Below are 14,923 nucleotides of genomic sequence, written 5' to 3'. Positions count from 1 at the left end.
TGACAAATGAAAAAAATACTAAAATTTTGAAAGGATTAGAAAATAACACATTTTAAAATCACTTAGAATGTTCAGAATACACTCATAGAATCATAGAATAGTAGAGTTGGAAGAGACCACATGGGCCATCCAGTCCAACCCCCTGCTAAGAAGCAGGAAATTGCATTCAAAGCACCCCCGACAGATGGCCATCCAGCCTCTGCTTAAAAGCCTCCAAAGAAGGAGCCTCCACCACGGCCCCGGGGAGAGAGTTCCACTGTCGAACAGCTCTCACAGTGAGGAAGTTCTTCCTGATGTTCAGGTGGAATCTCCTTTCCTGTAGTTTGAAGCCATTGTTCCGTGTCCTAGTCTGCAGGGCAGCAGAAAACAAGCTTGCTCCCTCATCCCTATGACTTCCCTTCACGTATTTGTACATGGCTATCATGTCTCCTCTCAGCCTTCTCTTCTGCAGGCTAAACATGCCCAGCTCTTTAAGCCGCTCCTCATAGGGCTTGTTCTCCAGACCCTTAATCATTTTAGTCGCCCTCCTCTGGACGCTTTCCAGCTTGTCAACATTTCCCTCCAACTGTGGTGCCCAAAATTGGACACAGTATTCCAGGTGTGGTCTGACCAAGGCAGAATAGAGGGGGAGCATAACTTCCCTGGATCTAGACGCTATTCCCCTATTGATGCAGGCCAGAATCCCATTGGCTTTTTAGCAGCCGCATCACATTGTTGGCTCATGTTTAACTTGTTGTCCACAAGGACTCCAAGGTCTTTTTCGCACACACTGCTGTCAAGCCAGGCGTCCCCCATTCTGTATCTTTGATTTCCATTTTTTCTGCCGAAGTATCTTGCATTTGTCCCTGTTGAACTTCATTTTGTTAGTTTTGGCCCATCTCTCTAGTCTGTCAAGATCGTTTTGAATTCTGCTCCTGTCTTCTGGAGTGTTAGCTATCCCTCCCAGTTTGGTGTCGTCTGCAAACTTGATGATCGTGCCTTCTAACCCTTCGTCTAAGTCGTTAATAAAGATGTTGAACAGAACCGGTCCCAGGACAGAGCCCTGCGGCACTCCACTTGTCACTTCTTTCCATGATGAAGACGACGCATTGGTGAGCACCCTTTGGGTTCGTTCGCTTAGCCAATTACAGATCCACCTAACCGTAGTTTTGTCTAGCCCACATTTTACTAGTTTGTTTGCCAGAAGGTCGTGGGGGACTTTGTCGAAGGCCTTACTGAAATCCAGGTACGCTACATCCACAGCATTCCCTGTATCGACCCAACTCGTAACTCTATCGAAAAAAGAGATCAGATTAGTCTGGCATGACTTGTTTTTGGTAAATCCGTGTTGACTATTAGCAATGACCGCATTTGTTTCTAAGTGTTCGCAGACCACTTCCTTAATGATCTTTTCCAGAATTTTGCCTGGTATCGATGTGAGGCTGACCGGACGGTAATTGTTTGGGTCGTTCTTTTTTCCCTTCTTGAAGATAGGGAGCACATTCGCCCTCCTCCAATCTGCTGGGACTTCTCCCGTTCTCCAAGAACTCTCGAAGATAATTGCCAGTGGTTCTGAAATAACTTCCGCTAGTTCCTTCAGTACTCTTGGATGTAGCTGATCTGGCCCTGGGGACTTGAATTCGTTTAGAGTGGCCAGGTGTTCCTGGACAACTTGTTTCCCTATTTGGGGTTGGATTTCCCCCAATCCTTCGTCCACTCTTAATGTGTTTGGCAATATTTTTCCTCTGATCAGAGAAAACTACCATGAAATTATTTTTTTAGGAATCATATAATGCATCATTATCAAGGGTTTGCTGTTTCTGATTTAAAAATATATCAAGGACTGACGTTTGAATATGTACCTAAAAACATGAAATAAGAATGTGACAAACAGGGTTCACAGACAATCAGAGCAATTCTCCACAATGGCCAAGCAACCTATGCTAGAATATACTAATTCCAATGTGAAGAGAACCTAACATTCACTGAATCTCTTCAGTAGTTTTCCAAGCTTTCCTTCTAAAACAGCTTTTTTTTTTTTTGCAATCATGTGGACTATTGAAAAAGCCATTTCTTCCACCATTCATCCAAAAGATGCCCATTTCTGAAGACAACATCACTTTTTAATGGGTGCAGAGACCTAAGTGTTCAATAAGACTTCTTCCCCCACTCGTCAATAATTACATGATTTATCAGAGAAATATTGTAAAACCACCACAAAATCCAACTGCACAGTCTGCCGCCAAGTCATTTCCAGAGACAAGATTATTAAACTCTTTTTTTCATTGTTCAAACAAGGGCTTTTGTACCAAAGCACCAATTGCCAAGTGGTATGAAAATAGTTATTAGACTCTGAAGAATTCAGTGGAAGTGGGAAGTTATATAAACAAATCACTCCTGCAGATTCAGAAAGACAGCTTTCATCTCACTTATGGGGCCTTAGGAGACCTCCATTAATTACCCTTAAGGTCGTTCACACAGACTACTTTTTGAAAGGCTCTTTCTTTCTTTCTTTCTTTCTTTCTTTCTTTCTTTCTTTCTTTCTTTCTTTCTTACAAGGTGCTTCTTTAAGTATTAAATAATACAAGCAATGTTAAAAGCTTTAAAAATAAATAGGTAATTTTAAAAGGAGGATGAAAATTGAATCAAGCTGTAAGGCATTACCCAGAACCCACTGTGATCAGTATTACTAAATTTAAGGCTACATTTTTAGTTCTCATAGCTTAAAACACTTGGGGAGGAGAAACTTCTCTGCAGGAAGTCGCTATGACAAAATACAGACTAAGCCAAAATCAGGAACATTTACAAAAACATTCCCAAAGCTCAGTTTGTCACATTGCAATTACACCTTGCCTACTGTGGAGGCAAGAGTCCCTAATTTTGCCACTAGAGGGAAGAATTGTCTCAACACATGGCAATAGTAGATGGAGAATGGGTTTTCCTGAGCAATTTCCTTAACAATACTCCCTTGGCTGTATGTACCTTCTAATTACTCAGTACAATTAAAATGACTAACCTAAAAACAAAATGGGAAGGGGAAAGGAAATACTTAGCTCATTTTTGAGACTTCATTATCTTGCCATTTTGTTTGTCCTTCCTTCCTTATTTATTTATTTATTTTTCTATCAAATGGAAAAGAAAAGGGTAATGCCATTTTCTGTACTGTTCTTTCCCCCATCCATTTCCACCCTAGGAGGTTATTCAGTGAGGCAATATTGACAAAAGCAAGGAGAATTGAATTGCTTGTAAAACAAAAACTGAAAACAACCTTAAAAAAACACACAACACAAAACCCCAAACAAAAGAGAAATGTCATGGTATTTAGCCATCTGGTAGCATCGTGGAAACAAATTGTCCTCCAAAGAGCAGAAATACAGTATGTTTTCTCTCAGTTCACTGGCTTATGAATCTTGCTCTCCTATCTGCTTTTAGAAAAAATACAAAATAAAGCAGATAAGCCAATGTTTGCTGTGTTCAGATGCTGAAATGTTTATATCTATGCTACATAATTCAAAGGGCATCCTAACCTGCTGGGCTGACTCTATCTTCCCCCGATGAATGTATCTCTAAAACCTATTTAAAAGTGTCTCAATTTTCTTCCTGCCAATGACAGCCTGCCTTGTGCGTGCTGATTTTCAGAGGTTTAAATCCTTCATTTTATAAGGCTAGCCATTAAAAGGGAAGATGGCATCCAAGTCAGTCATTTTTCTTCCCATTGACAATAGTTGACATTTCTCCAGCAGTGCACAAGGTGTTGAAAACCTGGCAGCTGTTACCTCCTAGGACGGAGCTCCTTTTTTATCATCCTCTTGACAGTTTAACTCAATGGGTCAGCACCTTTAAAGACTGCAAAGTATCACTGAAGTGGATGGTCGGAGTTGAATTACTACACCCTCGCTAATCAATGTAAACCCTCACTGCAGGTGAAACTCTTCATCTATAGAAGTGCATGGAGGAGGAAAATGCAATGCCCTACAGCCAGATGGGTTTCTTCTTATTTTTGTTTAAAGAAAGGGACAAGCTAACAAGAGGACAGTCACTTTGTTAGCTCCTTGGCCTCTCTCATGGCTCTGAGGCCCCAGGGTGCCAGCCACACAAGAGAAAAGGGTTCAGCATACACGCAAACACTTAAAGAAATATAACTCGAGAGATGGCAGCATGCTGTTTTCAAAGAGTTGAGAGTCCTGTTCAGAGCTTTATTTATAACTATCCACATTCAGTGGGCTGTAAGTGGACATGGAAACAAAAGGTCAGGAGAATAGATAATGTTGGCAATTCACTCTGGTACAGGAGAACACTGAAAAGAAGTAAATCTGACAGCCAGGACCAACATTAAAGGGTGAGGGAGGCCCAACAGGTTCTTGTACTAGGAAACTACATATCTGTTGAGAAGTATCAAATATCTCAGATAATAAAGCCTCAAATTTCTGCTCCAATTTCTGCCCAGCTAAAAGAGATATAAACCAATGTTTAAAAAATATTAACCAGAAAAGGTGCACATAATTTATGAGCACTTCTAATTTTTCCTAACAAGTATTAAATATTTGATAAACTGTTTGGGTTCTAATCCAATTTCCTTTCCATTACTCATACCCTACTCTTCAGTAAATTATGAAGTGATGCATCTTTTACTCTGCTTCAGCCTTATTATGTCTACTTGTAAGCATATTTTGGGTTATGCCTGTGAAATTATACAACCTAACAAAATGGCCGAAGCCTTTAAGACTTTTAAAATTCTTGAAATTTTACCCTAAGAGTGCAATGCTTGTGCTACTGAATTCATGGAAGTATTAATGTTGGAAGGAGAATGAAGACAAAAGCTTCATGTTGATAGGGAGGCAATGATGGCTGTCCTACTTTCATTTCATATGGAAGCTCTTGCAATTAAAAAATCCCTCTGCAATGCACATCATTGCAATTCCACTGTTATCAGCACTTCCCTATATACCCCCCATACAATTTCCTCTCCCTAGAGACTCTCCTCCTATTTGCCCCACAGAGCAAGTCCGGACAGCAAAAAGGCACTTCATTATTACCCCATTTGAGCAAAGGAGATAAGCTTTCTTTAAACAACTTGAATTGTGCCAATCTTTTTTATTAAGACAGTAGGGTAATCAAGTTCAGGGCAGCCCTGGACAGCTGCCCTGTGACCTATGCTTACTGACCCTTGCTATTCATCACTTTCCTTTGGAGTAGGAGAGCAGACTCCTGGGGAGTGACCACCACAATAGACAGAAACAAGCCAACAATAATATGGTTCCTGCAAAGAGAAAAGGAAAACCCAGATGGCACGGCAATAAATTTACAAATCTGCATTCATGGCTCTGTTTAACAAACCCCGCAGCCAAAAGGCGCAAAGATCCCTGGAGAGCTTCCCCCTCATTGGTTTCCAAAGGCTAAAGTATTCTTTCCTCCCCTCCCTCGGATAAGAAGCTCCAACTTTTCAATGGAGAGGAAGCCCTTAAAATAACAAATGCCCGACCTAATCAATCTACCATTCTGATCCAATGCTAAATGATGGGCACTGAAAACTAATTACAGGTTTTGGCAAGAATGTTGCATTTAAAATGGAAACATACAGGTTAAAAAGGCACTGAAGCATTTGAGAGTCTTTCTGGACAAAAAGCTGCACACATGCACAAAACAGGACTCATACCAGGAATCTTATTCAATAATTTACACATTTGTTTTTAAATGAATCAAATTAGTCCCATGTGTGACCTGCTGGTCCATCTGTATTCACTGGACTTAATGGGCACTCCTTTCACACCAGCTTCAGTTTGAAGTATGAGAGAGATAAATTTAGTTTAATTTTCAACAGATCAAGCTATCCATTTTCCAAATGGACCATCTGGATCAGCCTATTAAAATTAATTTATAACTTAGCAGTTAGAACATTTGTTTGTTAGCTTAAACGTTGTTGCCAAAAACTTTGTTCCCTTGTAATGGTTCTACAAGACTTCACATACACACAAACGCACAATCATACCTCTCACCACCATGCTGTTTTTATACCACCACCACCACCACCACCCATTTTCTATGAGAAGTAACTGACTACATCTACCCATAATTATTTTTCTAACCCTCTAGCAGATGGAGAAGAATAGACACTGGTATTGGTCTTCATGAAATGTAACAGTCTTAAATTTACTTCGTATAACATCTCTGCTTTGGAAATGCAAAGCTGAATTAATCTTTGTATTGTCAGTTACAAAAAAACTGCACACCGTTAAGAGTTTTGTGAGTCACTACAAAAGTTAGCATTTGGCTAGAAGAAAATCTACCTCTCTTTTCTTTCTTCAAAATGAAGACGATATTCTATCCAAATGGTTCAAAAATGTAAATTTTTTTCTTCATAAAAAAAGACGTTTTTTCTGATTACTCCTATCTCTTAATGAAATATCTTCTAAAGCATTAAAGGAAGACTTTCCCTTTGTTCTTGTCTGATATTTAGGGGGGTCAGGAACATATCTGACCATTTGTTTAGTAGGGATGTCCGTGATATATGTTAATGGGTGTTAATAATATAGTAGAGTCTCGCTTATGCAACGTTCTGGATTATCCAACGCAGTCTGCCTCCCGCCCGGATCCACAACTCTTTCTCTAGGCAGCAAGGACTGAACTTTTTAGGGATTTAACTTCCGACAATGTTGTTACTTTAAGTTCATTTTATGCAATTCTATCTTTATTTGTAGTTAAATTTTAGTAGTCTAATGTTTTGTAGTCAATGTTTTCAATACATTGTGATGTTTTGGTGCTAAATTTGTAAATACAGTAATTACTAATTACTACATAATGTTACTGTGTACTGAACTGCTTTTTCTGTTGATTTGCTGTAAAACATGATATTTTGGTGCTTAATTTGTAAAATCGTAACGTAATTTGATGTTTAATAGGCTTTTCCTTAATCCCTCCTTATTACCCAACATTTTCACTTATCCAATGTTCTGCTGGCCCATTTATGTTGGATAAGCGAGACTGCTTCCCCATGACAACTGATGTGTACCAATGGGCTTTAATAATAATATTAAAATGAATAACAAGAGTTACTCTGGGACCCTCAGCTGAGTCTGAGAGAGGTCTGCTTCCCCATGACAACTGATGTGTACCAATGGGTGTTAATAATATTAATATTAATAACAATAGAACTCTGGAGAAGACCCAGAAATTTTAAAAGTTGGTGGGTTAAAAGGGGTCCAAATGCCCTCTGTGTTTTGCAATTTTCACTCCTCTAGCCCAAAAACCAAGCCCGGGGGGGGGGGGGGGGGGTGAGCCTCAGAAGCCAATGGTCCGAAAATTTTCATTTTTTTGTAAGCAAGACAAAAATTTTATTTGTATAGGCGCCTGGTTTTCGGAAATGGGGACAAATACAAAATAATACAAAATGAATGAAACTAAACAGAACGAACAGCGATTCCATAGAAATGCACACCACTATTGTTTAGTTCAAATTCATATGATTACACAAGAAATAAGAATTAAGACATGTTTATTGAACTTTTGCCTAGAGATATTACAACCTCGCTACAGTACTATGCAAGAGGTGAAGCAGAATGGAGAAGATATGAACATCTACAGTAGAGTCTCACTTATCCAAGCTAAATGGGCCGGCAGAAGCTCGGATAGGTGAATATCTTGGACAATAAGGTGGGATTAAGGAAAAGCCTATTAAACATCAAATTAGGTTATGATTTTACAAATTAAGAACCTAAACATCATGTTATGCAACAAATTTGACAGAAAAAGTAGTTCAATACGCAGTAATGTTATGTTGTAATTACTGTATTTACAAATTTAGCACCAAAATATCATGATATATTGAAAACATTGACTACAAAAATGGCTTGGATTATCCAGAGGCTTGGATAAGCGAGGCTTGGATAAGTGAGACTCTACTGTATTTTGAATGTAAAATGGCCAGGTGGATCTGGCATGGAAAAACATCCTTGTCTGCCTAATCATCAAGTCTTCTTTCAAAGCTTTACTGAAATAAGATACAGAGCATGAATTCAGCTTCCATAGACAATGGTCTGGGATTCTAAGAGTAACCGGAAGATACGAGTTTGGGAAACACTGAACAGGCCTGCACAACCTGTGGCCCTCCAGGTGTTTGGGACATTAAACCCCCAGAACCCCTAGCCAGAGTGTCAAATGGTCAGGAATTCTGGGAACTGAAGTCCAAAATACTTAGAAAGCCACAGGTTGTGCAGGCCTGATCTAGAGGGATGCTCCCATGTGACTATGGAAAGACTACCTCCATCAATGCTTTTTCAGTAAAACAGGTTGGAATGAGCAGAATGGATAATGTCTCTATATAGTTTGTATCTTTCAAAATAAGCTAAAGAGTAATAGATGTTTCAAGCAGAGAGAGGGGTGAGGAGAGGAATTCAGGAGAGCTGAAACAACGGCATACCTGCCTGAGTGCATTCTTCTCAGGAATGATCTTTCTTGGGGGCTCATCATTGTTACAATCTTCTCTGTCAGATGAATTCTATGCACAAGACAGGAGGGGAAAGGGGAAAATTATTTTCAACAATCAACTGAGAAAACATCTACACATTGTATGTTTTGGGAGGCACCACATAGGAAATAGAACTCTGTTCACTCTGTCAATGACATTTCTTGTATAAATTGATTATTTATTTATTTATTCCTTTTTGTCCAACACATATTTGCATGGATAAAATGGAGGAGGTAATTAGTACACACAATTCATAAGACATTTCCTGAAAATAACAAGTCACTATAAACAGATTATGACAACAGAAGAGTTAAACACATTGAGATTACTATTTTGCATTAGACTGATGTTATAACAAAATGCTCACCCCATTCTATATTTAATCCATGAACACAGCTACTGGTATTTTGCTTATCAAGAGTAGGCAAAAGGCCAAAAAGTTCAATTTGGCTTCATTCACACAGAGATGTTTTCCCCAGATGTTTTCTGTATCTCACACATGCTCTTTTGCAGACTACAAATATTATTGGATATAGGTTGAAGTTACCATACTGTAGTGGTTTGAGAATTGGCCTATAACTCTGGAAACCAGGGTTCGAATCCTTACTCTTTCATGGAAACCACTGGGCAAGTCACACTCTCACAGCCTTAGAGGTAGGTAAAAGAAAGCACACTCTGAAAAAAAAATGCCAAGAAAACCCTGTGATAGGTTCACCATAGGTTGGAAATCACTTGAAAGAACACAACATAAGTTGTTTAACAGCTTTCCTCTCACAATTTTTGCATAAAACCCAACTTTGCTTGGAATAGGGTAATAACTACCCCTTTCCAATCTCAGCTATACCTCTATCTGTCAGGACCCAGGCTACAGAGCACCAATAACCATACGCAGAGGCCAGATTCTATCTAATATCTTTATTAAAGGAATATATAAAGTCAATAAAAACAAGTGAAGAATATAGTTCAGAAGTAGACCTTCCAGGAAAGATCAAATATAGTCCAGGAAAGCAATGTCCAATATGTGATATTAGAGTCCAAAGTTATAATCCAATAACCGAAACACACACTTTGCCAAGCAAAGTGTGGGGAAATGACAGGGTCCTTTAGTCCAATGGAGCTTGACAACAAGGCTGGAAGCAAACTAGATTCTTGGGAAACAAGGCTTGAAACGTGGCAACAAGAGGCAAGAAGCAAGAACGAGGTCCGTGGCAAGATCCGGGGACAAGGCAGGCTTGGAACTAGAACAAGGTCCGTGGCAAGGTCCTGGAAACAGGGAACTGGAGTAGCGTAGTCCACACACGATCTCACTCCCGAAGCTGACGAATTGACTCCGCAAGGATTTTCTTGCGGGTAAACACCTATATAGGATCTTGTTTTCCCGCCAAGGAACATTTTCCCTGGGGAACAAGAAGCGAAACCCATACTGTGTCCAGATGCATGACTCCTTAAGATTTCCCAAGGGAAACAGGCTTAATCAGCTAATTGTCTGGCAGCGATTCTGGCGCTTCGGCGCTTCGCCTCCCTAGCGCCTCTATCTCGATTATAACTATCCCGGCGAGAGAACGGGGGAGATTTCTGCTCAAGGCTTGTTTGGCTGACTTCTTGTGGGCAAACATCTTGCAGGTGCAGGGGCTCCAATTCTGGCTGAAACGGTGGGAAACCCAAGTTTTCCTCTTCGTCTGCCACAATAATACTAGGAAGGGGACTACATGGCCCATGAGACATCACACTATCTCTTTTGAGTTACCATTAGTTGCTTGGTTGCTTCTCTGACTGATATCCTTCAGACATGGTCACTGAGTTTGGTTGATCACTTTCACTAGGGAAAGTCACAGCTGAGACATATTACTTCTATTTTTCAATCATGGATGCAATACTGTTCCTGAAGATGTTCATAGTTTATGATTTTTAAAAATAACCCAACCTCCGTTGGTGTTTTTGCACAACTTTATTTGGGAATTATTTTGATAGCTTCTTGGCCTCCATGATGCTGTTCCTCAACGAACTCTGGGCCTTACTGAAGCAGGTGTAGTTAAATCTGAGATGATGTGGCATTGGAACTGCACATACACGGATTTCATTCCACTGCTAATGTAACTTCTGAAGCAGTAGGTTTCATCAGAGCTGTTTTAAGCATGCCCAGCAAAGGAGATAAATACCTATGGAAGCTACACATCATTGTTGTTTTTGGCTATAAACAATGTTTCGCAAATAAGCATTCAACTCCAGACTGTAATACAACAAAACATGGATAAGTTAAAGGGTGCGTGTGAACACTTGTGTAAGGCACTAATCACAGAGTTTATCTCATTACCTCTAAAAATGCAAATGCTCACTGTGAACCAATATGGTATTGCAGTTTGAAAGTTGGAGCAGTACTCCAGAAAACAAGAGTTTAAATCTCCACTAAGCCATGTAAACCCAGTGGGAGATCTTGGCAACTCATACTCTCCCAGCAATGGCAAACTTTCTCTGAATAAATCCTGCTGAGTAAATCCTATGGTAGGGTGGCCCTAAGTGGAGGTCAACTTGAAGGCAAATTACAACAAAAAATGCTCATTTCTACTTGTTAAATATAACCTTTGAAAAATCAATTAGCTGTCATGAACAACCCATTTAATACTATCACTGGTCCATCTAAGCCCAACACCATCTACTTTCACTCATGCTAGCTCTCCCAAGGTTTCAGGCAGAGAATTGTTTCCAGTCCAGCTATCTAAGATCATTTAACTAGAAATAATAGAAATCAAACTGAGACAAAGCAATTTGCAAAATTACTGATCTATGCCCCCTTATGTCCATGCTCTGCCATTAAAGTAAAGATCATATAGTTTTACCCAATATAGCTGCCCCTCAAAAATCTTCCACAATGACAAGGGTGTCTGAGTAATGTTGAAAGACAGTATGCAATCCATTATTTTGAAATGCAAGTGACTTCTCAGGTACTCTTTTATGGGAGTAGTGCTTAGAGCCAACTTCATACAGCATGACCACTAAAAATGTATCATGAACTTTCATACCATTCTCTCAAAGACAGTGTTCCTGTCTCCATCATCTTTGATCACTGCGCACACTGACTAGATGGGAGCTGCTGACCAACAACATGTGGAGGCTCACAGTTGAAAATGGCCTCATTTGGCAGATATATGATGAGCTGGTCAAAGAAATTACACTCAAAAATCAGTATCAGAATAAAACAATATTTTATTGATGTTTGATGCCTTCCCAAGATGCATTATAAGATAAAAATGTTAATTTAGAATGTAGAAATGTAGCATGGAAACTACTGAGCTGATAATAACAAACTGGTTGGTAGGGAAGTTCCAATTTATCTTTTTAATTGTGGAATAAATATCAAGATAAGCATAAGAGAATAGTAAAGCACCATGGCATGGGACAAAAAAGTTTAGTATTCTGATTACAAATGTGTGCTATGCACCAACACTAGCTATTCTGGACGTTCTTTGAGAGCTGAAGAGGAGCATAAAAACATTGTAAATAGGCAAATAAATGTTTTAGAGTGTACAAAAAGCTTACAGGATTTCTACCTAACAAGCTTTTAGCTTAATCTAAATGGAAAGCCTCTCTTTCAACAGAAAGTGGCAGACAACACACCTTACCATTTATTGCTTTGGTTGTTCTATTTACAGAACATGTTTCTATCAGAGTATCTAATCAGAGTGAATAACAACAAAATTCACATTCAATGAAAAAGTAAAATATTGAGCAAATGCTGAAGTAACAAATAAGTAAAATTGGAAGAATATTATGGCAAATTGAAATGGAAGAACTTTTCGAGAAAGAAGAATGTATTTATTTTAGTCCATGTACCTCTTTGCTCCTAAGCCTTTTTTTCAGGTGAAATACATTAACAAATTCCATGGTCTTTTTGTTGCCTATCCCAACATGCTTCAACTTTACCAATTTCTTTCTTGAAACTAAAAAGCTAATTTGAAGCTTTTGTTTCATTCATTATCTTTATAGGTGGCAAGACTAAGAGGTTGGCTGAACAAAGACCAGACAATGACTGCCAAGTGCATATGGTAGCTCACAGCTTGCCATCACCCCATTCTACTGCACCAACACAGCAGACTATTAAAGAGGAGCGCTGCTCATGCACTTTTGTCAGCAAGTTAAGTTACGCTTCGCAAAGGCTGAAAGACTAGAAAAACATTATCCTCTTTAAGAAGCAAAGATGGAGCAAATCACTTAAAACTGAAAATCTTTGTTCCAGGTGGACAACAAGGTTTAGAGCATTTCTGAAAAAGAATTTGCACCTGAAAATTCTTCTCAGTGGTAGGCATATTTTACGTGTGACACGTAATGTACCACAGATATATATGTGTGTGTGTGTGTGTGTGTGTGTGTGTGTGTAGGTACTGATTCTCAATGAATTCACCCTAGAGTTTCCACAAACCTCTACGAGGATCACAGCTGAATGTTCTGGAGAAATACATGATCTTAAAAGCACACATTCGAAATCTTTGCTTCCTGCTAATTGCCTGACCAACACATTTTACTGTTAACATCCAGGAACAGCTGAACATAGTATTCAGAAGCAAGAATAAAATGTGCATCAAGAAAACAAAAGCAGAAGATGTGATTAAACATCCAGACAGCTCTTTATTTTACGCAGCTAAAACTTTTATTTTCACCACTGGATGAAGTTGCTCTTATTTGACAAACATGCTTGCTAAGGCTATCAAACAAATGCTAAAATATATGGAAATTCTCTGACAAACAAATCTTGCACACCAAATATTTTTTTTCATTTATAGCAGTGGTAGACAATCTTCTGGCTTGTTAAATTCTTGGGGCCTGACTAGGCACATCCAAAAGAACGAAAAGTATACTGTAGGTCCAACTGGAAACTTACCAACTGACCACAGATCACCAATAGATTCATAGGAGATTCTGATCTAGCTTCTGTCATCTTTTTGCTTGCCTATGGACAACAAATCTCTATGAACTGTATCTTTTCCTATACCAATTTATTTCCTGAAATGTGCTCCTGAAATATTCCTTCATACCCATCAATTTCCTAAAGTGGTAGAAGAAACTTAGTAGTCTCAGCACAGCCTACATGTTATCACCAGATGAGGAACTGCCCCGAGTCCTTTTGGGGAGATAGGGCAGTATATAAATAAAGTTTTATTACTATTATATGGCATTCAGAATTACTCCATGATTAGTAAATGCTATTTAGGAAAACTCCTTGCTCCTCATGGATGACATAGATGGAGTATTAGATAAAACCACAACGACACTACCTTTCCACAGTGATGGGAAGGCAACCACAGAGGTAACTATATTCATGGATATCAGCTGCTGCTGCTCAGTCGTTTAGTCATCTCCGACTCTTCGTGACCTCATGGACCAGTCCACACCAGAGCTCTCTGTTGGCTGTCACTGCCCCCAGTTCCTTCAAGGTCAAGCCAGTCACTTCAAGTATACTGTCCATCCATCTTGCCCTTGGTCGGCCTCTCTTCCTTTTTCCTTCCATTTTCCCCAGCATCGTGATCTTTTCCAAGCTTTCCTGTCTCCTCATGATGTGTCCAAAATACTTCAGCTTTGCCTCTAATATCCTTCCCTCCAGTGAGCAGCCGGGCATTATTTCCTGGAGGATGGACTGGTTGGATCTTCTTGCGGTCCAAGGCACTCTCAGGATTTTCCTCCAGCACCAGAGTTCAAAAGCATCTATCTTCCTTCGCTCAGCCTTCCTTATGGTCCAGCTCTCGCATCCATAGGTTACTATGGGGAATACCATTGCTTTGACTATGCGGACCTTCATTGCCAGTGTGATGTCTCTGCTCTTCACTATTCTGTCAAGGTTGGCCATTGCTCTCCTCCCAAGAAGTAAACGTCTTCTGATTTCCTGGCTACAGTCTGCATCTGCAGTGATCTTTGCGCCTAGAAATATAAACTCTGTCACTGCCTCCACGTTTTCTCCTTCTATTTGCCAGTTATCAATAGGTGTAGTTACCATGATCTTGGTTTTCTTGACGTTTAACTGCAACCCAGCTTTTGCACTTTCTTCTTTCACCTTGGTGATAAGGCTCCTCAGATCTTCCTCACTTTCAGCCATCAGAGTGATATCATCTGCATACCTAAGGTTGTTAATGTTTCTTCTAGCAATTTTAACTCCGGCCTTGGATTCCTCAAGCCCCGCATGTCGCATGATGTGTTCTGCGTACAAGTTGAATATGGAGGGTGAAAGTATGCAGCCCTGCCGTACTCCTTTCCCAATCTTGAACCAGTCTGTTGTTCCGTGATCTGTTCTTACTGTGGCTACTTGGTCTTTATACAGATTTCAGCTGGTGATGCCAAAACAACACCAGGAGCAGATTATGGCAGTCTTTAATATCAAAAATTAAATAAAAACACCAGATTAATCATTGTGCCAAAATGAAATCTGAACAATTTAGAGATCATGTAAGACAGATTTCATAGAATAATATAGTTGGAAGACACCACATGGGC

At 39.6% G+C, this 14,923-nt stretch overlaps 1 protein-coding gene across 9 annotated transcripts in view; it reads right to left on the bottom strand.

Annotated features, from left to right (window-relative positions):
- btrc (beta-transducin repeat containing E3 ubiquitin protein ligase) overlaps positions 1-14,923 on the bottom strand; it is a 161,018-nt gene that overhangs the window by 88,851 nt on the left and 57,244 nt on the right. For 6 of the 9 annotated variants that reach the window (XM_008116051.3, XM_008116052.3, XM_003224222.4 and 3 more), the window contains one exon: positions 8,396-8,473. The exons of 2 other annotated variants lie outside the window; for them this stretch is intronic. In XM_008116051.3, coding sequence (XP_008114258.1) covers positions 8,396-8,473 — 78 coding nt within the window. Of the gene's footprint in view, positions 1-8,395; positions 8,476-14,923 lie in introns of those variants that run through there. One more of the 9 variants, XM_016995628.2, reaches the window with a different exon arrangement.

This window comes from Anolis carolinensis, chromosome 3 (assembly GCF_035594765.1).
Source record: "Anolis carolinensis isolate JA03-04 chromosome 3, rAnoCar3.1.pri, whole genome shotgun sequence".
Lineage (NCBI taxonomy): Eukaryota > Metazoa > Chordata > Lepidosauria > Squamata > Dactyloidae > Anolis > Anolis carolinensis.
This window is presented reverse-complemented; position numbering and strand designations above follow the sequence as displayed.